The sequence below is a fragment of the Neurospora hispaniola genome (assembly GCF_033458365.1).
Source record: "Neurospora hispaniola strain FGSC 10403 chromosome Unknown B0T23scaffold_4, whole genome shotgun sequence".
NCBI classification, from domain to species: domain Eukaryota; kingdom Fungi; phylum Ascomycota; class Sordariomycetes; order Sordariales; family Sordariaceae; genus Neurospora; species Neurospora hispaniola.
In genome coordinates, this window is record NW_026944409.1 from 425,018 (window position 1) to 448,442 (window position 23,425).

The 23,425-nt window shown below is 34.5% G+C and overlaps 4 protein-coding genes across 4 annotated transcripts; 2 read left to right on the forward strand and 2 right to left on the reverse strand.

Moving 5' to 3' along the window:
- Positions 1-14,231: 14,231 nt before the first annotated feature.
- B0T23DRAFT_134313 (uncharacterized protein) lies at positions 14,232-14,636 on the forward strand. The gene has a single exon (XM_062832244.1). The coding sequence runs from the start codon at positions 14,355-14,357 to the stop codon at positions 14,592-14,594; it is 240 nt and encodes a 79-aa protein (XP_062692565.1). The 5' UTR covers positions 14,232-14,354; the 3' UTR covers positions 14,595-14,636.
- Positions 14,637-14,955: 319 nt separating this feature from the next.
- Positions 14,956-17,090, reverse strand: B0T23DRAFT_404240 (uncharacterized protein; the record flags this gene model as incomplete). The annotated part of the gene is made up of 4 exons (XM_062838879.1): positions 14,956-15,624; positions 15,654-16,280; positions 16,344-16,792; positions 17,018-17,090. 4 exons carry the CDS (start codon positions 17,088-17,090, stop codon positions 14,956-14,958), a joined length of 1,818 nt encoding a protein of 605 aa, XP_062692566.1.
- A 595-nt stretch (positions 17,091-17,685) lies between these two features.
- B0T23DRAFT_379007 (uncharacterized protein) lies at positions 17,686-18,600 on the reverse strand (the record flags this gene model as incomplete). The annotated part of the gene is made up of 1 exon (XM_062837123.1): positions 17,686-18,600. A coding segment is annotated over exon 1 (179 nt), but the record flags the coding sequence as incomplete, so codon positions are not given.
- A 606-nt stretch (positions 18,601-19,206) lies between these two features.
- B0T23DRAFT_441542 (pyridoxal phosphate-dependent transferase) lies at positions 19,207-21,454 on the forward strand. The gene is made up of 2 exons (XM_062840779.1): positions 19,207-19,392; positions 19,458-21,454. Exons 1-2 carry the CDS (start codon positions 19,318-19,320, stop codon positions 21,309-21,311), a joined length of 1,929 nt encoding a protein of 642 aa, XP_062692568.1. The 5' UTR covers positions 19,207-19,317; the 3' UTR covers positions 21,312-21,454.
- The last annotated feature ends 1,971 nt before the right edge of the window (positions 21,455-23,425 follow it).

Below are 23,425 nucleotides of genomic sequence, written 5' to 3' on the forward strand. Positions count from 1 at the left end.
AGGCACCAGGCCGCGTATATTAGCCACCTAAGTCTCAGGTTAAAACCCTAAACGCCAGGCGCGCCTTTGTACGTTCCCCTCTTTTCTTCTTCATTTTATAATTTTTTAATAGACCTAGAATTAACATATTAATTTGTCTCTCGTAAATTACGTTATTCGTAATAATTATAAGATTAATTTTATACTTTTTAGGAGGAATTAAAATATCTTACCTTATAAAAGAATGTATTGTATTGCAATAGCGTATATTTTAGAAGAGAAGGCGTCGGTTTAGGCCTCGCCGAAGAAAGGCACTATATTGAAAGTATCCCTAGGAGCGAGTACTTAAGTTAGTAAGGTTTAGAAGTAGGTTATTAGGGCTTAGAAAGATAAGATTATTGTTAAGTAGGTTATTTTTAACGTTAATAATATCCCTATTACCCCCAAATCCGTAGTAAAATAAGATAACGCTTTCTATCGGTATTTATTAAATATTATTACTATTAAGGATAAATAGGATATTTAATTTAAGATATTGGATATATCTAATTTTAAGGACGAGGAGGCGTCTAATAATATAGAAGAAGTAATTATATTTTTCAATTAGGAAATTACCGATAAAATAGCTAATGTACGCTATACCTTCAAAAAGGAAAATTTATATATATTCTTATATATAAAGATTAATATAATTATAAAATATTATTTAAAGAAGGGCGACGGTCCCTCTTTTACCTTTGGGCTATTAATTACAATTAATAAAAAATATTAATTAAATTATCTATACCGTAATAAATCGTATATAGGATTATTACTAGTAAACTTCCCTATTTTTAAAAATATTTATTAAAACCCTATTAATTTTAAAGTAATCTTTTAAAAGATTAAATTGCGTGCTATCCTTGTAAAGGCGGCGTTCGCTTAGTAATGTAAATACTAAATTATTGCTATTAATTTAAATACTAATTTAAATAAAATATATAAATACGCTATAAATTTCTTTAATTATTAAAAGGCAGCCGAGAATAAGAACTTCGAATTTAAAAAGAAGATAATTACCTTTAAAAATACTTTAGCTAATTCGGATATTTTAATAACTACTATTAATAATATAAATAAACTATAAAAATTATATTATAAAAATATATTGCTATATAAGAAGAATACCGACCTAATAAGGGAGTTACAATTTAATTTTATTAAATTTAGTACCGCTATAGGTGATTGCGCCCGAAAAGAGAACGACTGCTTGGAATAGAATATTAGTAATATTAATTATAATAATGATAATCCGGAGGATTACAATAACTCCCGTCCTAATTATCGAAGTTCGTACGACAACCGGAATTTATTGCCCTATTACTACTATAGTCGGAATTCTACGCTAGAGTACGCCCGGGGCTACAATTAAGCTAACTTAAATAATTACCCCGAATATCCTAAATTATTAATCGAATTAAACGAAATTAAATATAATCTCTCCCTAACCTACTACGAATTATTTATAACCAAAAGCTCCCTAACTATTATTAAAATATAGGTAAATAAATTAAAAATAGAGGTAATTATAAAAGAAAACGAAATTATAAATTTAAATACCGTTATTATTCGTCTTATTAAAAAAAATATAGATTTATATAAATAAAAAAAAAAAATTACTATCGATTTAACTTAGTACTTAAAGAATTTATATAATAACTAATATAATAATAAATATAATAACCGAAATAATAAATTAGAAAGAGATAATAATAAATACGAAGGTATACTAACTTCCAACCTATTTACTATTAATACTAGTCGCTTATTAATTAAAGAGAAGGACCTACTGTATTTTTATAATAAAAAGGATAAAAATATAATTTCCTTTAATATTTAGTACCGTTGTATTTAAAATAAATTAAAATTCAATACGGATTACTTTACTAATAATAAAATTAAAAAAATATATATTAAAAACCGTACGGTTAAAAAAGTAGCCCAAAATTTAGAACTATATTTTAAGAATAGCCCGTATTATCTTAAAACCTCTTAATAATTATTAAACCACTTTAAGAATAAGTATTATAATTATAATTATAAAGAGAAGGTTATCCTTAAATTTAATAAATTATAATATAAAATAAATTAAGATTTTTAGGACTTCCGGAATATATTTATATATTTAGCCGGAGAGTATAACCGCTCTACTAATATTTAGAAGTAGGAATTTAATTAGAAGCTTCCTACTAATATTTAAAATGCCTTTCTTTTCGATTATAGGGAGGATACTATTGATTTTATAACCTTTGTACGTATAATAAAGAAATATATAAAGAATAGTTAATACCTATAAAAATTTAAATAGAAGGATAAGAGTAAGGATACTAAAGGCTCTTCTTTTTAATCGAATACTTTTAATAAAATTAAAAATTTATTTTCTTCGTCTTCGTCTATAATTAAGGGCTTAGACTTAAAATACTCCTATTCCCTTAATATATTAAAGAATAAAATTCGCAAATTATTAGAAGAAAATAAATATTTTATTTATAAATAAACCGGCTATTGTTTTAAGAATTGCCCTAATAAATATAATAATTTTAATTGTATTAATAAATTAGTCGAACAATTTATTCGCAAGGCCGAGAAGGATACGGAGGAATTAAAAAATTAATTACCTTAGGGATTGTAGATTCCCTCCTAAAGATTAGGTTAGTAATAAAGGTTAAAATATAAATAGAAATAGATTTCTTAAGCAATTATTTAAATAGGGAAGTATTACTTACCTTATATACTATAATAAATAATAGTAAATCTTTATCTATAATTAATATACTTATTAATTCGAGAGCGAATAGAAATATTTTTATAAGTAGGGTATTTACTTATCGCTTTATTAATAAAACTTAAATCGAATAATTTTAAAATTTTAAATTATATACTATAGAAGGATATAATAGGTAATATAGTAAAATAATTGATTTATATCTCTATAATACCCTTTAAATTTAGAATTAGATCCTTCCGGACAAAGTAATAATTATTATTAATTCGGGGTACGAACTAATTCTCGGTAAATACTAAATATAATATTACCGGGTATTAATTAATACGGCCAACCGTATTCTAATTTTCCTAGAAATTAAAGAAGAGGAAATAATATTAGAAAAGGCGGAAAAGGACGCTTATAAAAAAAGAAAGAAGTTAGCAAACTTAAAAAAAATTAACTATTATATTATAGAGTTAGAAAAGACGGTTAAGAAGGTTCTAGAACTATAATAAATATTGAGCCCCCCGGATCGACCTATTAAATTATTCGAAGAATTTAAAGTCCGACTAGTAGAATAGGATAAAAATAAAGATATAATTAAAATAGAACGGGAATTTTACAACCAATACACACTCTAAGAGGAAGAGGAATAAACGTTACTAATACACTAAAAATATATTACTATATTAAATAAAGAGAGGGAAGTTAATTATAAGGGAAATAACGTATAGGGTCGATACTAATTAAAATAAAACGGGGTTAACTAATATAAATACTATAACAACCTAGCTATTGTAAGTGCGGAAGCCTTCTTAAAATTCGTAAAATAAAAATATATAAGAGTAATAAATTTATACGAATTAGACCGGTTTATTAAAAATTAGTAGCGGAAGAATAAATAAATAGCGGAGGATAAGGAAGACTTATAAGAAAGGGTTAGGAAGGAGGTACTAAAATATACCTACTAATACTTTAACGTCTTTAGTAAAAAGTAATCTAATATTTTATTAAATTACTAACCGAATAATTATAAAATCGAATTAGAAAATAATATAAAATTAGAGGAATTAAGTTATAGCCCTCTCTATAAAATAATAATTAATAAATTCAAAGTATACCGGAAATACATTAATAAAATATTTCTAAAAGGTTTTATTAAAAGTAGTTCAATACTATAAGTTACCCTTATCCTTTTCGTATTAAAAGTAAATAGAGGATTATAATTTTATATTGATTATTAAAAATTAAATATTGTAATTAAAAAAGACTAATACCCCCTACTATTAATTGAAAAGACTATCGCTCGTATTAGCTAAACTAAGATCTTTATAAAAATTAATATTAAATAAACTTTTTATTAAATTCGGATATACCCTAATAATAAAGAGTTAATTACCTTCTAGATTAGGTACGGAATATATAAATATAAGGTCCTATTATTCGGTTTAATTAATAGGCTATCTACTTTCTAATAGTATATTAATAATACTTTGATGAATTATTTAAATAATTTTTATAATATTTATATTAATAATATCCTTATTTTCTTAAATAATTTAGAAGAGTATAAGGTATATATTAAGAAGGTTTTAATTCGTTTGGAGGCGGCTAGATTATAGGCGGATTTAAATAAATATAAATTCTATATAGAAAAGACTAAGTTTTTGAGGTTTATTATTAAAAAGGACGGTATAGCTATCGACCTTTAAAAGATTACTATTGTAAAGGATTAATAGGTACTTATAAATATAAGGAGTATATAATCCTTCTTAGGGTTCTATAACTTCTATTAGAAATTTATTAAAAATTATAATCGGATAATTAAACTATTAATAGTATTTACTAAAAAGGGAGAGGAATATAATTAGAATAAGGATTATTAATCGGTATTCGAAGAATTAAAAATATAACTATTAAATATACCTATATTAATTCACTTTAAATATAATTGGTTAATACGTATCGAAATAAATACTTCGGATAGTATTGTAGCCGGGGTCCTATCCTAAGAAGATAATAGGGATTAGAAACCGGTTACTTTCTTTTCCGAGACTATATATAGAACTAAATATAATTACTCTATCTATAATAAGGAGCTTATAGTTATTATTAGAACTTTACAATACTAGAGGGCCGAATTAATAGGTTTATAAATACCGTTCCTAATTATTATAAATTATAAGGCTTTAAAGTATTTCGGTATAAAACGACTATTTAATTTCCAATAGGCCGGGTAGGTAGAATTTTTAATTTAATACTATTTTATAATCTCCTATCGGCCTAAGAAGAATAATAGAGCCGCCGATACCCTATTAAGGAAATCCGAAGATTTAAAAACTTAGAAAGCGAAGTAGGAGGCCTATTGAATAATACGGATTTTTAAAACCTTCGAAGATAGTTCTATAATATATTCTAATAACCTCCCCGTTATATCGGCTATTAATATTTATATACCCGTAAGTATTAAAACTATTAATACTGTAATTATAAAAGTAGACCCGGAGGTTAGAAGGGCGCTAAAGGATTAAAAACTATTATTGGAGGGCGAACTATTAGAAGGATATATTCTATTAGACCGATTATTCTTTAAAAATAAAAACTATACCGAACTTAAAATTTATTAAAATATAGTTCGTTGGAAGGAGAACGGGTATTAATTCGTTATATATAATAAAATATTAATGCAATATAGTAAGTTAGTTGTACCCCTAGGCACCTTACGGATAAGGGTAATTTATAAATTATATTCTAGAATTATAACTATATACTTAGGATATAATAAAATTAGACAATTAGTCGTAGTATAGTATTAGTAGCCGGGAATAACCGGAAATATCGACCGTTTTATTGCTAATTACCTAATTTACTATACTTCGAAAGTCCTTCGTAATAAAACCCCGGGAGAATTCTACCCCCTCCCTATACTGGACTATAGTTAAAATAATCTTATTATAGATTTTAAATTAATATTTAAGAATTGTTAAGGATTCGATAATATATTAGTTATAGTCGACCGATTAAATAAAATTATTTAAACTATTCCGTACTATACGAATGTAATTATAAGAAATGCAGTGCGAATATACTATAAAGGTCTATACTATATTTATAGGTTACTAAGGGAGGTCGTTTTGAATAGGGGGCTGCAATTTATTACTAATTTTACTAATAAACTAGTTAAAATCCTCAATATTAAATAGAAGTTAGCCTTATTAGGATATAATTAAATAATAGGATAGGCGGAAATTATAAATAAATATTTAAATTAACGCTTATAACCTTTTATAAACCACTTCTAAAATAATTAATTAAAAGCAATTCTAATAATAAATATTATATAGATAGGGATACCCTATAAAAGCCTAGGGGGTTTATAATTATACAAGGTACTTTATAACTTCCCTATACCGGGTACCCTCGATTAGGAATTACAGACCGTCCTTAATAGAGTATAGTTATCGATACGGGAAAGGCTTAATTATAAAAACGCGTAGGGTATAGTTAAGAGGATTCGTAGATACGTCGTTAAAGTAAAGGAATTAATAATAAAGGTATAGGATAGAATAGTAAAGTAGGCGAATTAATACCGCTGTACGCCCGATTTCGATATTAGCGATAAAATTTTTATTATTAAGTAAAGTAAATTATTAAATAGGCCGAATTATAAATAAGATTTCCTAATAATAAGTAGGTAGTTTATAATTAAGGAAAAATACAATTACTCCTACCGTTTTAAAATCCCGAAAGGCTAGCGGGGCACTAACGTTTTTTATATTAATCAATTACGGAAATACCCCGACAACCTACTATTAGGGTAATAAATAGAGGAGCCGGCGGGATAATACGTAAGTAACGATATTGAATAGGAAATAAAGGAATTTCTAATATTAAAAATTTACTAAAAAAGGTTATAATATTAAGTTAATTAGTAGGGATATAATCCAAATCCGGAGTATTACAATATAAAGAACTTTAAAAATTTACTTTATTTTATTAAATCCTTCTATAATTAATATTCGGATTAGCCCGGCCCGCTTAAATAATTAGAATACTAATTATATACGGCGGAAGCGGAGGAATTCGATATAAATTACAATAATAATAATATAATTATATATAGCGGGGTATATTGTATAAAGAAGCTTATCGGGGTACGAAAATAATTATAGAAGGGAGAAGCCGCTTAGGGTCTTATTTAAATATAGTTATAAAGGTAATTCCTTTAATATATTATAGTAAATAGTTAATACAATTAATAATAGTGCGGGGGCTTAGAATTAATTAATTAATTAAAAGCCTGAAGATACCCCCCCTTTATCTAGAAAGCGATTATATTCGAATTAAGGTAATAGCGACCTTTTTTTTTAATTTTTTACGTTCTTAATTAGTAGACGTAGGCGGCGACCTACTTTATATATATTTTAGCTTTTCTTATATTTTTATATAACTCGGGACAAATTTTTTCGTACCGGGGGGTAATATTATAATACTAGCGGACGGGTTCCAATCCTAACTTAATACGGCTAGTAGCCTGGCGGCAGGCACTAGGCTACGTATATTAGCCACCTAAGTCTCGGGTTAAAACCCCAGACGCTAGGCGCGCCTTTACATATTCCCCTCTTTTCTTTTTTATTTTGTAATTCTTCAATAGACCTAGAATCAACGTATTAACTTGTCTCTCGTAAACCACGTCGCTCGTAACATCTTCTATTTTAGAACCGCTTTATTTATAATTTTAATTAGCTAGGATATTAATTAATTCGCTATTCCTTCTAATTCTTCTACTATCAAAACTATTTATAGGACTATAATATATTTATTAATAAATTCTTTAACTTTCCTAGTATTTATAAATACCTAATTATATCCCGTATTACCCTCCTTCAATTCTTCTATAATTCTAATATAAATAATTACTAATTGTATTTAATAATTCGACCTAATAAATACTTTATTTTCTATTATTTAATATATAGTATATAATAATTCTATAATTTAAATATAATTAATTGTATTATAGAATTCGCCTTTTATTATATTCCCTAATTTTATTAGTTCGTTACGTAATATTATAAAAATTAATTAATAATTAACTACTAATATTAAAAATACTCTACTACTTTAATTCTCCCTCCTATAAATATTCTAATTCGGGTAATAGAAGTTTATATTGCTTATTATAATATTTCTTCCCCTTAACCTTAATATAATCTCTTTAAAAGGGGTCCGCTAATACGCCTCAAATCCGGCGTCTTAAATTAATAAGTATATTAATTATATTTGTATTTCCTTAATACTTTTTCTTAACCGTATTATTATTTAGTTGTTTCCCTGTTTGTAATTTTACTATTCGGTTGCAAATCGTTTACTAATATATATTATTATATATTCCTAGTTAGTACTATTTAATACCTAATAATAAAATATTTTAATATTAAATATATTACTTATAATTATACTTTAACCCGACTCCTATATTACTATAATATTATAATAATCTTCTATTTTAAATATAATCTTTATTCTATTATATAATTTCGTTATATTCTAATAAAGGATTTTTAAATTTATTAAATAAACGGATAGAGTTCGGTAAATTTCTAATATAATTAGGAATTTACTTTGCGTATAATATTAATTATATTAGTAATTTACTATTACCGTCTCGTATATACTCTATCGAATCGGACTTTAAATATCCTATATTCCTTTTTATAAGTATTATACTTCTTAAAAAAACGAACTTCCTATTATTAAATTTCTAAATTTTTAAATAAAGTATCGGGGACGTTAAAATCGCTATCTTCTACGTTAGGGCGGATTTATTAGAGGGTCGTAGGGGTAATTTAAATAATTTCTTAATAATCCTAATTTAGGGTTAGTATATTATTAATAATAATTAATATAAATTATAGAACGTATTCTTTCGGTCGCTCTATAAATATTATTAAAGTATAGTTTCGTATAGTTTTTATAAGTAAATATTCATTTAATACTACAATATAACCTTTATAGTTGTAAGGGAAGTACTTCCTAAATTTAAATCGCTAATTAGAGGGGTAGTTAGCTTCAGATTCTACTATAGTCGTACCGGGGTATTTCTTTTCAGTGTAGCGGAAGTACTATACTTCTTTCTCATTAGGGTAAAACCAGCCTACTTAATTGAATTCTTAATAATTATAATATTATTAGAAAATTATATTTTATTCGAAAGGTTTATAATAGAAGGCGTTATTTATTTAGAGGAGGGAATCTCTTATTAAATATATCCTATTATTTATTATTAATATTTTAAATAATAAGGAACCCCTTTTACTTCTATATTTCTTCTATTATACCTTCGCCCAAATAATATTAACGCCATTCTTCTCGAATAGGCCCTTTACTAATGCTTTTATTTTAAAATTATTAATAAACGCCTATAGTACGCCTTAAACTATTACTAAAACTATTCTAAAAATAATTATCGTATTTTAATAAAAAACGTACGTAGCCTAAATCTAATTCTTAAAATACTAGTACCTTCCTTCTTTACTAAATATTACTATATAATTTCTACTAAAATATAATTTTATTACTATTTTAATTTCGGCTTTAGAATATTTTTTATTAATTATATTAATCATTTCTACTATTAAACATCGCTTTTTATTAACCGGTAAAGGTTTTCTATTTAATTTAATTATTAAATATTATTCAATTCGGAGGAGGATAATAATTTAAATACTTATTAATATAAAATAGGGTCTCTTCGGGCCTATAGGGGGGATGTTCGTACCCGTAGCGATTACAGCCTAAGATTTTAATAGGAGGGACTTTTATATTTTCGCTATTTTAGCAATTATCTTCTTTAATTCTTTAATATTATTCTAAAATTATTTTGTATTATAATTATTTATTTAAAAATTCTAGCCGCGGGCGCGTAGGGTAGCCGCCGCGATCCCGAAAAGTTTTTCAACCTATACTACTCGAACGGAGAATAGGTTATTAATACTAGAAAAATTTATAGCCTCTTTTATAAATTTCTCTTATATTTCCTAAAGTAAATTCAAAATTTCTAAAACTTCCGCCGGCTTTATACCAGCTCGGGGTATTATTATCGTCGCGTTAGCTCCGGTCGCCCCGGGTACGTATCGGCTCGATACTAACCCGCCCCCAACGCTTCCAGCCGCCTCGATACCCGCGCTTTCGATACGCAACTAATGCGGCATCGTAGAGGGGGGTAATCGGACGTCCCGAACACGATTCTAATATTAAAAACGATTTTGTCGCTGTCGTCGACTAAGTACCCGCGTTTTAACGTTTTCGCGAGCTTTTTTTTTTTTTTTTTTAGGGGGTAATATAAATAAGAGAATTTAACGTAAAAATATTTATAGGAGAGCTGTTATTACTAATAATAAAACCGCTAATAAAGGCTACTAGATTAATATTAATATTAATATCGCTAATACTATAATAATTAAATTTCAAAGAACCCTTATAATCGAAATTCCTAATTTGGAATATATTAAATAATATTGTAGGGAGACTATTATTAATAAATTACACCTATATTGCAATTTAAAAAGCCGTTACGGACTAATATAACTATTATAAGAGGGGGGTAAGTAGGAGGCTACTAATATTAGTAAGGCGTATAATTTTAATTACTATATTTTATATATTATTTTAAAAATTATAAATACTATAAGGGACTTTAAATATATAATAGCGTAGTAATAATGAATATTACAATCTTTTGTTGAATTTTAGAAGGAGAAGACGTTAATAAAAAAAAAGAAAAAAAAAGAAAAAAAAAAAATAGAAAAGATAATAAGGGGAAGATAATATACTTTTAATTTAGTAAGTATATGTGTTAATTAAACGGAATATTTTATATAAATTTAAAATTAAAGTACTAATGAACGCTTAGGCTAAAATAACATTATATCCTAAATAAATAAGGGGACGGATATTATTAAAAGATAAAAAAGGAGTAGCCGATTAAAAGGTAATTATAAGTGTAAAGCGAAAGGAAGGAGAGAATAGAATAAAAAGGAAGAAAATAAGGAAGAAAAGCGAATATATTAATTGGATTTATGAAGGAAATAGGGATTAGTATATAAATATATAGTAAAGATACGTACGTTTATAATGGAGGCTAGTTTAAGCGAGGGGGTAGGCGAAGTAATTATAGGATTAAAGGAGGGGGTAATAAATATAATTATAAAGGTAAGGATAGAAAAAGGAAGAGAAGAGAAGTGAAAAGGGTAGGCGGAAAGGGATATTATATAAACGAAGGAGGAAGTCCTTATATAAATATAAATTAAAATAAGCGAATATAATTTAAGGTAGGCGAATATAAAATAATATAGGGTAAATAGAGTATTAAATAATTATATAAATAATAAAAGGGGGTAAATAGAAGAATAAAACGAGGATAATAGTTAAAAGGGGAAAGATAAGACGAATAAATAATAATAATAGTTGTAAAAAAGTAGGAGAAAAAGGCGGAAAATAGGAAGGTACGTAATTCGAATTATAATAGGGAGAATGGAGGAAATAATTAAAAATCGTACTATTAAAATAGAAGGAGTAATATAAAGAATAAAGCGAAGGTAATAGGAAAGTAATTAAAAAGGAATAATATAAATAAAGGAAATTTATAGAAGAAATAGTATATAAAGTTATAAAAGGTAGAAGAAGGAAATAAAGGTCCTAAGGATAGAATTTATAAAGAGGGAAATTGTATTTAAATATTGTAATAAATTGTAATAAATATAAATAATAGAGAATAGCTTATAAGAGGAATCTTAGATTTTAATTATACAAATATTATATAATAAGTATAAATAATAAAAGGTACTTTACGAGAATATTAAGCCGCATTATAAATATAAATAATAAAAAGTGTCCGGTAAGAGGAACTATAGAGCGTAATTACGTTAATATCCTAAGGTACTTATTAATACTCTTGAATTCAATATAATATTCCTTATTGAATAAAACGAAGTTTACTACCTCGTACGCCTATAGAATAATAGTCTTAGTAACGGTCGAGAACCCGGTTAACTTTTTAAACTTAATAATAGTTTCGTATCCATATTTAAAATTTATAAGAATAGACATTATAATATTAATATTCTAGTAGGCGGAATACTAATACTTTATATCTAATGTTAGTTTCGTATCCGTATTTGGAATTTACGAAAATAAATATTATAATACTAATATTCTAACAGGCGGAACGCCAACGCTTTATATCTAATTCTAGCTTCGTGCCCGTATTTAAAACTCACAAAAATAAACCTTATAATACCAATATTCTAATAGGCGGAACGCTAACACTTTATATCTAATACCGGTTTCGTATCCATATTTAGAATTTATAAAAATAGACCTTATAATACCAATATTCTAATAGACGGGACGTTAAATGTTTAAACCTAATGCCTATTTCGTATCTATATTAGAATTATAAAAATAAATATTATAATACTAATATTCTAACGGACAGTATATTAATACTTTAAATTTAATACCGGTTTTGTATCTGCATTTAGAATCTATAAAAATAAATATTATAGCGCTAATATACTAGTAGGCGGAACGCCAGCTCTTTAGATCTAATACTAATTTCGTAGTTGCATTTAGAATTTACGAAAATGGACAATATAATGCCAATATTCTAACGGCGGTTCGCTGGTAATAGAGCGGTTATAATTTAGAATACGGCGTTGGCGGCTATAGCGAATAATACCTAATAATACTATAGTACCCGGTATTTATTATAGAGGTTTTAAAGATGGAACCTATAAGGGGGGGGGTCGTATTAAGAAGTTAAAAACTTGTATATAAAGGTACTTCAATGGCTACTACTCCCCTTCGTTAATTAAAGTGTAAAATCACTTACAATAACGCTTATATTGGGTTAGACTTACGGGAAGGATAATCCGGCACTGCGCCGAGGCGCTAGATTAGTATGAGGCTCTATAATACTTGTTAGCAGAGGAATAGAGTTTATATAGGTATAAAAGAGGTTTAACGGAGTATATCTTATTATAGTTAGTAATTATTAATATATTTTTAGATTGACCCCTAATTTATTATCCCCTACGTATAGCTACGACCGTAGTTACTTCAGCCTACCTTTCGCCTACGTTCTTAATAATAGATTAATATTTAATAGTTCTTTTATTATAAGAAATAAACTTCCGAAGAGGTCGATTTCCGGTATATACCTACTAGTAAGTAAATCGCTGATAGATTAATTAAAGTATTACTACTTAATACATTTATTAAATTTCGTAATACATTAGGACTTCGTTAGAAAATTTACCCTAATACTATACTATTACTACCTATTTATACTAATAAATATATACTCTATAGCTTTAGAACTTTATATACTCTGTGTATAACTACTACGTTAATTATTATAGTACTATAACTATAAGAATTTTAATACTATTCGATTATTTACTATCTTTCGGTTCCGTTCTATTATAATCCCTACAACCTCTATTTTAGGGCGCGTACAGCCAGACGGTTTAAATTACAATTTTCGAATTCCCGCGAAATTCATTTGTATAGGATTTGCAAAAAATCGTCTTATAATAAATTTCAACCTTTCAAAGCAAATTTACCCATCATTCCATTTAACTCGATAAACGGATTCTAAATTTAATTTCAGCTTTACTATACTTTACTTTAATAGTAAAATATAACCAAAATTACTTTAAAAAAATAATATTTTCTTTATTAATAATACAGGGACCTTTTTTCCTATTAGGTTTTTACTAGCCCGTATTTATCCTTTGGTAGTTTAAGAAGAGAGGAATACGAATAGCTTTAGTTTTTGAACTATATTTAGTTTAAGGGGGAGTATTAAATATATAACATTTTCGATCTATATATAGATAATTTATTCGCTCTCGTTTTATATTTTATATATATATTTTTATTTTCACTCCCTCCTTTTCTCTCTCTCTCTTCTCTAATACTCAATCAACAAGTTCACCACCATACTCGCTTACCCTTGTGATGTCTCACTTCACTTTAATAACAGAACCCAGCACTACCAGTACCAGGGAGTCGTCCACGCTCCACTGTCCCTCCCGTAGCCCCGTGAGTTACGCCCTCACGCGCAACCCACCGCTCGACCACTGGTCCATTTGAATGTGTTGCATTTTCTACCAGGACTTGTGCTTTATAAATGGCCTTCCCAGATCGACGCATTCACCACCACTCATCCATCATACCTTGTTCCTACCTACCTACCTGCCTGGGTACGTTTACTTTGTGCACGCCGAAAAGATAAACTAAACAAGAGCTGTTCCCAAGCCGCATTTATCATTCATAATTCACGTGGAGACTTTCTTCCCTTGCGAAAAATGCATGGCACACCTTGTTTGTTCCTGCATATTTCCATTGCCTTTGGCAATGTCGAAAGAAGACATGTTGAATGGATGGATATGTTTCGTAGTAATGGTACTGGGTAGGGCACGGATAGAACTGATTGTGACAAGGAGGTTTGCTGAAAGACGGCTGGAACGTGAAAGACGACGTCGGTTAGCCTACAGAACTGGAACCAGCAAAGTTGAGAGAGGCGATTGGCAAGTATGTTTTTGTGGTGAGTTCATTCCTTATGATGTTTATGTTGTTGGTGGTGGTTGGGGAGTGCTTGTCAAGACTGGCGACTAGTACACATAGTTGGTCTGAGCAAATATACATTGTGAGTTCAATGAAAAAGAAGCGTAGATATATCATGTTCACAAGCGGCATCCAGAATGACATCGACCCTGCCACCAATCATGCAAGAGGTCAGGATATACACACGCTGGCTGAAGTGCCTCAGTACCACTCGCCAACTACTAACGGCAATTGAATTCGTAAACAGTGAATCCTTTTGCCGCTTTATGTTGGACCGAGCAGCCGCCCAACATCCTCCCTTGTAGCACTTGCCATCTTGCTATACCTCCAAACAAAGAGCCTTGCGACACTGTCCAAGGCACCAGGGATATCTTAAACAACAGAGAGGAGAACCAGCCAAATTAACACAGACATAAAAAAAAAAGAGCCAGACTTCTTCGCTTCGACAAGCCGGAAACCTGGGATCATCCCGGTAAAACAACCAAAAGCTCCTTGCCTTGCAAGAAGCAACTTGGAACTTGTTCAACTTTCCTGTTTTTGAGCTTCGCCAATACGCGTTCCAAACGAGACATGCCCTGCACATCGGAAGCGAACATCTAGGCCAAAGTTGCTTCCACCTCCTCCGCCAGTGGTCTGCCAACAGCCGCTTGGGTTTCCTCTCTACTAATAACCTCCTCACTTGTATCAGTCTCGCCTGTGCTGCCCCCTTCGTGGTTGTGGACTGAAACCAAAACGTCTTGTAGACGGCGCTGGCACCACTCGACATACTCACCCTCCAGCTGAACATCAATCAAGGCTTGATCGCCTAGCAATGGTTCTAGCGCTGAATCGTTGTGTTCTTCAGCCGGTTGGTAAACGGGCGTCGAGACTTCAGAGTCCGGTGACGGTTCTGTATCTTCGATGGCTTCGTGGATGATGAACTTCTGGTCTTTGGCTTTGGTCGTTGGCTCGTGTTGCTCGTTCACGCTGTGAGGGGTGGCATCTTGCTCATTTTCTGCGACCTCCATTCCAGTGGACAGAAGTATGGCCGGTTTCTGGACCTCGCGTTTCACTGAGTGCTTGTCTTCCTCAACAACTTGTCGAGGGACACTTGCCAAGTTGTCCGAGACAATGTGTTCCAACACAGAGTTCTTCTCCGGAACCTGGACTTCCAAGTTGGCTATCAGCTCCTCTTGCTCTTCGTGCTGGAGACAAGTGAGCGCTTGCTCATTTGCCGAAGATTCCAATCCAATGGTTGGTTTGTTGATGTTGAGCGCTGCTGTCGGCTCTTTCCCACTATGACTTGTTGAATGACGGCTGGCTGGATGACCGCCACCCCCTGCTCCAGTTTAGAATCTCTCTCAAGGGCTTCGATCTCGATCGCAGGCTTCTCCTCATGATTATTGGCGTCAAGGGGTGTATCTTGCTTAGGCGTCGGGCTCTGCTCCTCAGTTTCGAGTGTCTGCTTCTCGGAAACACGAGGATGCTCTTCGCTTGCAAAAGAAAACGGGCGAGTGGCGGGATACTGAGGCATCTCCAAGGAACTGTTACTAAAGCGGAAGGAATGTGAAGCCCAAGGAGGTGGGCTGTAAGTCAGGTCGTCGTTGGGTGGATGCAAAGAAGGACTTGGGACGTTGTTGTCACGCGTTCGATGCGTTCTCCTGCCGTTCCTCTTGCGACGATCATTTTGTTTGCCCAAGGGTCGTGGTGGCCGTTGGCGAGCTTTCTCCGCCGCAATGTCGTCTAAAAACAGAAGATGAACGGCGGGCGGTAGTGCTGTTGCGTCCACATCCTCACCGCTGGCTACGAAAATATCTCTTCCATCCTCAATGGGACGAGCCCTTCTCGCAATGAGATCGGCTTGGTCGTTCTCTTCGACGCCGGCATGTCCTTTGACCCAATGAAGCTCCAGGAAAACATCAAAGCCGGGGATGTCTCCGACCTCATGGGACAGTTGTTCAATCAAGTCAGTGACTTTTGCTATAAGGTCTCGATGGAAGCTTACGTTAAGATTCTGATACTTGATGAGCCGGATAACTTCATGTGCATCCGAGAAAATGCACAGATTTACTCTCCGGGCGCTCGCTATATCAGCCGGCGAGATAGCGATAGCTCGAAGATGGTGAATCGCAACCTGAAGGGCTTGTAAAATGCCTACAGCCTCCCCAATGGTACTGGTAATCATGTTTGGCATCAGCCAGGCCATTTCGAGTCTTTCGCGATAGTGATGGGTGCCGGGGAAGAAATTGTCAAAAACAACAGAGTATCCGCCGGGCAAATCGAGTGTCTTTCCTTCCACCGAAGCATCCGTGAAGAAGGCGATTGTGAAATCATTTTCTGTGGAGCGTTTCGCGGAGGCTATGGCCTCCCTGGCCGCGGCAATCGCCTCTTCCTCATTCGGATTTTCGTTTTGCACGAAGATCTTGCCGCGAAAGGGTTGAGGAAAATATGAGTCTAGAGCAAGTGGAAAGTATGGTCAGCGAGTTGTGTATTTGCGCGCCTGAGCAGGCACGTGTTTGGGTACTCGGGCCATCTGTAGCCATGATGTCTAGGTACTAGCTGACTCGTGTGGTCTTTGACAGTACACCATTAAGGTAACGACCCTCTGATTTCCAGGGCAGGGTCGTTAAAAGTCGTGGAGTCTTTTGGAGCTAGTTGTCATGCAATGGGGTTACTAACTGAGAGGCTTGTGCCTCTTTGCGGGCGGCTCCTGTTCAGAAGCTGGATGGTCGGGTGGTTGTCCCTTGTCCATTGTAGCGGGCATTTCCATCAACTTGGAAACTCAAATGAATGGCGCCGCTCTAGCTAAGCTTCCAGGGTCGCGGACCAGAGGACGCGAGCAAACGAAAGGAGATGGGAGCAAACTGGATAGTAGCAACCCGTTGAACCTGATCTAAAGCAAACAAGCGCGGGCCCGAATACGCGTGTGATCCGAGGATGGGTTCAGGTCGAGGAGTGCTGCGCGTGTTGTCAAAGGACGGAAGAAATGATTTTCGAGCCGGGAGCAGTTTTTTAGCATTGGTTTGTGGCGCGGGGTTGTTTACCGAGTAAGTAGAAGGTCCCGCCGGGTCGTGTCGGTCGGGGAAACAGATGACTAAAAATTTGGCGGTTGCTCCAACCGTCACCAGCTGCCGAGACGTTGTCAAGTTCTCAAGGAAAGGATGATCGAAACAACACAGCCAAACCCGCAGTGCATTGCAACTAGTTCTTGGCCCCGTTCAACGTAGTGAACGAACAGGCATGCTACTCATAATGAGTGTATTTCAAACCAAAAAAACATAAAAAGATTGTTGGGTCCAGGGATCGAACATGGGACGTGACTGCAAACTGGAAGGGAGTAGAAGAGCCCTATTTGACACAGCCGGAAGGCGCCAGCTACAGCACTACTACAGGCTACGGAACCTAGCACTGCACCAGGGGGCGTCCTCGCTCTACCGTCCCGCCTGTAGCCCCGCGAGTTACGCCCTTTGCGCAACCCACCGCTCGACCACTGGACCAATTTTGTTTGTTGAGATGTTGGATCGAACTCTCGACTTATTAACCCCCTAGCACGTGCGGTCGCTCTCACAGCAGTTTCAATGCACATTCATCGTCCAATGTAAACAAGACATACCTTACCAACATGACCTTCCCCTTTTTATTCTACCAAACCAACTGAACCATGGCATTTTCCTTCAAACCACCGCGCCCTTGACTCTGCACAATCCGACATTTTTGCAACCCACCTCACTTCTCACTACTACCTATCCTTGTAATCCACCGTCTCGACCTCAGTCTCCGTCTTTCCATCCTTGCTGCCGCCACTACTACTATCGCTACTCGCCTTCTCTTTTGGTCCAGAGCCAGATGCGTCCTTACTCTGGGACGCCAATGAGGAGGAACTCCTCTCCTTCTTCTTCTTCCAGTTCCCGGGCCACATCATTGCATAGACTTAGGCCTGGTCCTCCATGGGCAATTAGAACAATATGTTGGTCATTTGCGGAGAGGCTCAAGGGTATGTAACAGTGCTGTGTGGTGAGCGTTGGCTTTGGCTGTACTGTGGTCTTGCGTGATGATGAAGTTGTTCTGTAAAAGGGAAAACTCGGGATTTTATAATGAATTGCTTCTGGGAATCTTATGGAATGTGGGAGGCTCTGGTTAACGGTCTGGAAAAAAGAGAACACAGGTATGCACTGCGAAAGAGGTTGGAAATGTCTTTATGGCCTGGAACTGGAAATTTGACGTTGTTTTTGACATAATTCTGGGGCTGTCGTGAATCAGGGGTATGCATGCTCGGAAGCGATTCCCCCCGGTGATCTGCGTCAGGGGTGCTGGTCTTGGCGTGGTATGGCTCCATCGACAAGGATACATTACATTGCACCACTCCACTGTATCATTCCGACTCACGATACGTTCAGGTTGATGCACAATTCGTGTACATACCTTACTCACCAAAAAGAAAGTATTCATCCGCGCTAAAACCCATGTTCTGGTCCTTTGTGCAACGATCGACAAACAGAGCACTCCAATCCCTAAACAACGCCCATGATTCACAACGCCGACCAGCCAGACTTAACCGCCCATTCCTCCTTGTCCAACTTGAAATCACGTGTACTATTCAGTTCGTTGTGTGCTTTGGCCCTCTCTGTCCATGTTCCTTTCTGTCGCACTCTTCCACCAGTTCTTCCCAACACATGAGACATGACATCAGCGTTCTCCACTGCCACATCAAGCTCCAACACAGCAACACTCCAGCGTCTTTTAGGTGCTTGGCACATCTTCAGCTCGGCGATCGGTGCTCCACTCCGACGAACTTCAAGGGGTCAATGATTGTGTCGCCTTGCTTTTTCGGGCGCTGGGACATTGGCTGAACGTGGCTAGCTGACACGCATCACCGCCTTTTGTGATATTCGCGGTGGATATATAAGATCGGAACTTTGCCCCTTCAATTTGTTGCGACGCCGACATATACGGTATATACACTAGTGACTACGACAAAGATGGGTGAAAAGGGAATCATCGAACATCCTGAACTCCTCAAGCTTGGGGAGCCTCTTCCTCCTGGAAATCCCCATGTAAGTCGGTCGCAAGTCATCTCGCATCCATTTGTTGAACAAACTGACCATTTTTACCTACACAGGGAATAAGCGTCCACCTCCCAACATGGGAAGACACACTCGGCTGGGCAAAGCGAGACCCCCGCGTGGTGGACACCATGAAAACCGGCTACCCGCGCTTCTTCATCCCGCGAGTAGTCGAACGCCTAGCCGACCGTCTTCTCGAGCACTTCGCCCAACTCCACAGCCACTCAGACAATGATATCGACCTCAAGGACAAACGTGCCTTGATCGTCTCCACCGGCCACCACGCGCTCATGTGTCGCCAATTCTTCCGCCAGAAGTTTGACCCTGCTTCTGATCCAGAAGTTACCTTCCCCATCCTCATCGCCCACTGGGACGGCACCATCACCCCCGTTCGCGAGCCCCCAACAATAAAAGCTCAACCACCACCCCTCCTCGGCCAAGAAGACATCTTCCTCGTCCCCTACCCCACCGACATGTTTCCCTTTGCCAAATCCTTCTGGCAACACACCGGCTTTGGCATCTCCAGTCGACGCGCGACTTACTGGATGGAATGCGCCCCTTTTTTTCAGTCCACTCCCCCCACCAGTTCAGACCACCCACGTAAACCACCAACCCCTTTCGACGAAACCACCACCACCACCGCCCTCTCCTTACTCCGCACCCGCCTCGCAAAAAGCTACTCCACCCCCTTTTTGCCCGTCTCTCCCTCCGACATCTTCCTCTACCCCACAGGCATGTCCTCTACAGCCGCCCTCTCCACCGCCATCAAATCCCTCGTTTTGTCCACCCCCAGTTCTACCCCTAACCCCTCAGTTCCCCCCCGTGCCCCCTCCGTGGCTCTATTCGGCTTCCTCTACGTCGATACCCTTAAACTCCTCTCCTCCCTCCTCGGCTTCACTCTTCACCTCTTCCCGTACTCAACACCACTTTCTTCCCTTTCGGAGTCCCTGGAGGGCGACCTGCAAATCGATCTATTGGTGACAGAATTCCCCGGGAATCCACTAATGCAATCACCTGATGTTTCTGGTCTTTATAAGCTTTCGAGACGACATGGGTTCGTATTGGTGGTGGATGATACTGTCGGAGGTACCGGAGCGAACGTGAATGTTTTGGGAAAATGTGATGCCGTGGTGAGCAGTTTGACGAAGATGGTGAGTGGGGGGTGTGATGTCATGGGGGGGTGTCTGGTTTTGAATCCGCGGGCGGAAGGGGGGAGGTATGGGGTGTTGAAGGGGATGTTGGAGGGGGGGGAATTGAATGGGGCGATGGAAGCTAGTAGGGAAGAGAAGAAGAGAGATTCGGGGTATGCGGCTGGTCTGAACGGCGAGATAGAAGGGGTTAGGGGAAAGAGACAAGAGATAAAGGGTGAAATTACCCCCAAGGAACAAGGGGCCCAAAGAAGAGAGGAGGAAAGAGCTTGGTTCCCGGCCGATATTGCAGTTATGGAACGAAACAGTCGAGACTTTGTCCACCGCGTCCGAAAAGCGAGCGCCAATGCCGAATGGCTGGTACACAACTTGCTTCGACCACATACCAGCGTGCAAGAAGTCTATTATCCCAAAGGGTCATTGACAGAAGATATCTACGAGCAGTTTCGGGTTAAACCTACCGATGAGAGTCTAGAAGAAGAAGGCGGGTACGGCTTCCTAGTCTCTATCAAGTTCCTCACCCCAGCCAAGGCCAGAGCATTCTATAACGCTATGGCCGTGGCTAAGGGGCCGAGTTTGGGAACAAATTTTACACTTTGTTGCGCGTATACGCTGTTGGCGCATTATCGAGAGCTGGAGTGGGCAGCCGAGTTCGGGGTGGTGGAGGATCTGGTGAGGATTAGTGTCGGGTTGGAGGGTAAGGAGTGGTTGGGACAGAGGGTGAGCAGAGCACTGAAGGCGGCTGGGGAGTGTGACGAGTGATGGTTGAAGAGGGAGGCCTGCAGGAGATGAAAGGGAATGTTAATGCTTACCTAGTAAGACTGTACTTAACGTTGATTAGCGTGTAATTGGGACTGTGGACAACTGGATGGATTAATAACAGATACCCTCTATTACCCTTAATACGGGCCTTTCGAGCAAGGCATTGTGCCTTTCGTCCATAACCATATCCCCTATGCATGCCCTCTCCGGTCTTCTCCAGGGACAATGTACCGAACAGCAGAGTTGGGAATTAGTACAGTACTAATTAGTAGTACTAGAGTACTAGACTTTAGTACTAGTACTAGTACTGCCTTAGTACTAGACTAGACTAGTACTAGTACTAGACTAGTACTAGACTCTAGTATACTAAAAATACTAATTTTTGAAAAATGATATTTTACAATATTTAACGCTGAGTTTAAATTATAGAAAAATAAATAAGTAAAAAAACGGTATAATTACTAAGTAGGGATTTTTCTTTATTTAAATAATAATTTTTTTAGGTAGATTTGATAGAAAAGTATAGTAATTAAATTAAGAAAAATATATTCAATAATCCAATTTAATATTTGAAACTTACTATTTTTATTATTATTTACTATATTTAGAATATAGATAAAATACTCTATTTTAAGTAATACTAAAATACTAATTAGTACTACTCTAGTACTGAAACTACTAGAGTAGTACTAGAGTAGTACTAGAGTAGTACTAGAGTAGTACTAATTAGTATTTTAGTAGTACTAATTAGTATTTTAGTAGTACTAATTAGTATTTTAGTAGTACTAATTAGTACTTTTAGTAGTATAAATATAAATTTCTTTTAAAATATACTATAATAGTAATAAAAAGACTAATGTAAATTTATAGATTATATTAATATTTAATAAAGCTTTATATAGTAGTACTGTTTAACATTAATTATAATATATTTATAAGTTGAATAATAAAAGAAAATTATATTATAGTTTAAATACTTCTAAATAGTATAAAATAAAGAATGTAAATAATAATAGTAGTAGTAGTAGTAGTAGTAGTAGTAGTAGTAGTAGTAGTAGTAGTAATAATAGTAGTAGTAGTAGTAGTAATAGTAGTAGTAGTAGTAGTAATAGTAATAGTAGTAGTAGTAATAATAGTAATAAGTATAATAGTAGGGTTAGTAGTAATATAATAACTTTATTCTTCTTAACCCCCCCTAATAACTAATACCCTTTGAGCCTCTACATTTCTAAAATTCCAAATCTACTATTTCACCTCCCCTAAATTCTTTTCGGTCCTTTTTTTCAATACGAGATTAAAATCGTACGTTATTACAAACCCTTGGTTGTTAGTTGACTATATAATGTAATTGTACCTACCCTCTATTTTTTAAATCCTACTTTCCTATTTTAATTAAGATTTTTATATCTTTTAATTAAATATAATACTTTTAATAAAAATAACGGTTAATTCATTTAAATATTAATATAATAAGGTATTCTTATAACGAAAAATCTAATTTATATATATAGCTTCCTTCCCTTAGAAATTCTAATTCTTTTTTTCTCCAAATTATCTACACTCTTCTTTACTACCCTACCTTCTTCTACTCTATTCCTCAACTTCACTCTTCCTCTTAACCTTCTACAATGGATTTCTTGGAAACCTTCCTTCAGGAAGGTAACCAACCTCCTTCCAATTCCTTTCTTTCGGTTCGTTTACTTCCTTTTTTCCTACCTTTTTTTCTTTTATTCTTTTTCTACTATTCTTTTTCTTCTATTCTTTTTCTTCTATTCTTTTTCTTTTTTCCTTTTCTTTTATTCCTTTTCTTTTATTCTTTTTCTTTTATTCTTTTTCTTTTATTCTTTTTCTTTTATTCTTTTTCTTTATTTTCTTTTTCCTTTTTCTTCTTCTTTCTCTTTCTTTCCCCCCCCTTCTTCTTTTCTTATTCTTCTATTCTTTTTCTTCCATTTTTCTTCTTTTATTATTTTCTTCATTTTTTTCTTTTTTCTTTTTCCTTTATTTTCATTCCCTTTTTTTTTCCTTTTTTCTTTTCTTCTTTTTTCCTTCTTTTCTTTTCTTCTTTTTTTTCTTCTTTTTTTCTTCTTTTTTTTCTTCTTTTTTTCTTTTTCCTT

Excerpts from the sequence above, each read along its gene's own strand:
- B0T23DRAFT_441542 (XM_062840779.1), top strand. The coding sequence starts at position 19,318 with ATGGGTGAAAAGGGAATCATCGAACATCCTGAACTCCTCAAGCTTGGG. Across the intron at positions 19,393-19,457 it reads TTCCTCCTGGAAATCCCCAT|GGAATAAGCGTCCACCTCCC; the intron begins GTAAGTCGGTCG and ends TTACCTACACAG.
- B0T23DRAFT_134313 (XM_062832244.1), top strand. The coding sequence starts at position 14,355 with ATGATGTTTATGTTGTTGGTGGTGGTTGGGGAGTGCTTGTCAAGACTG.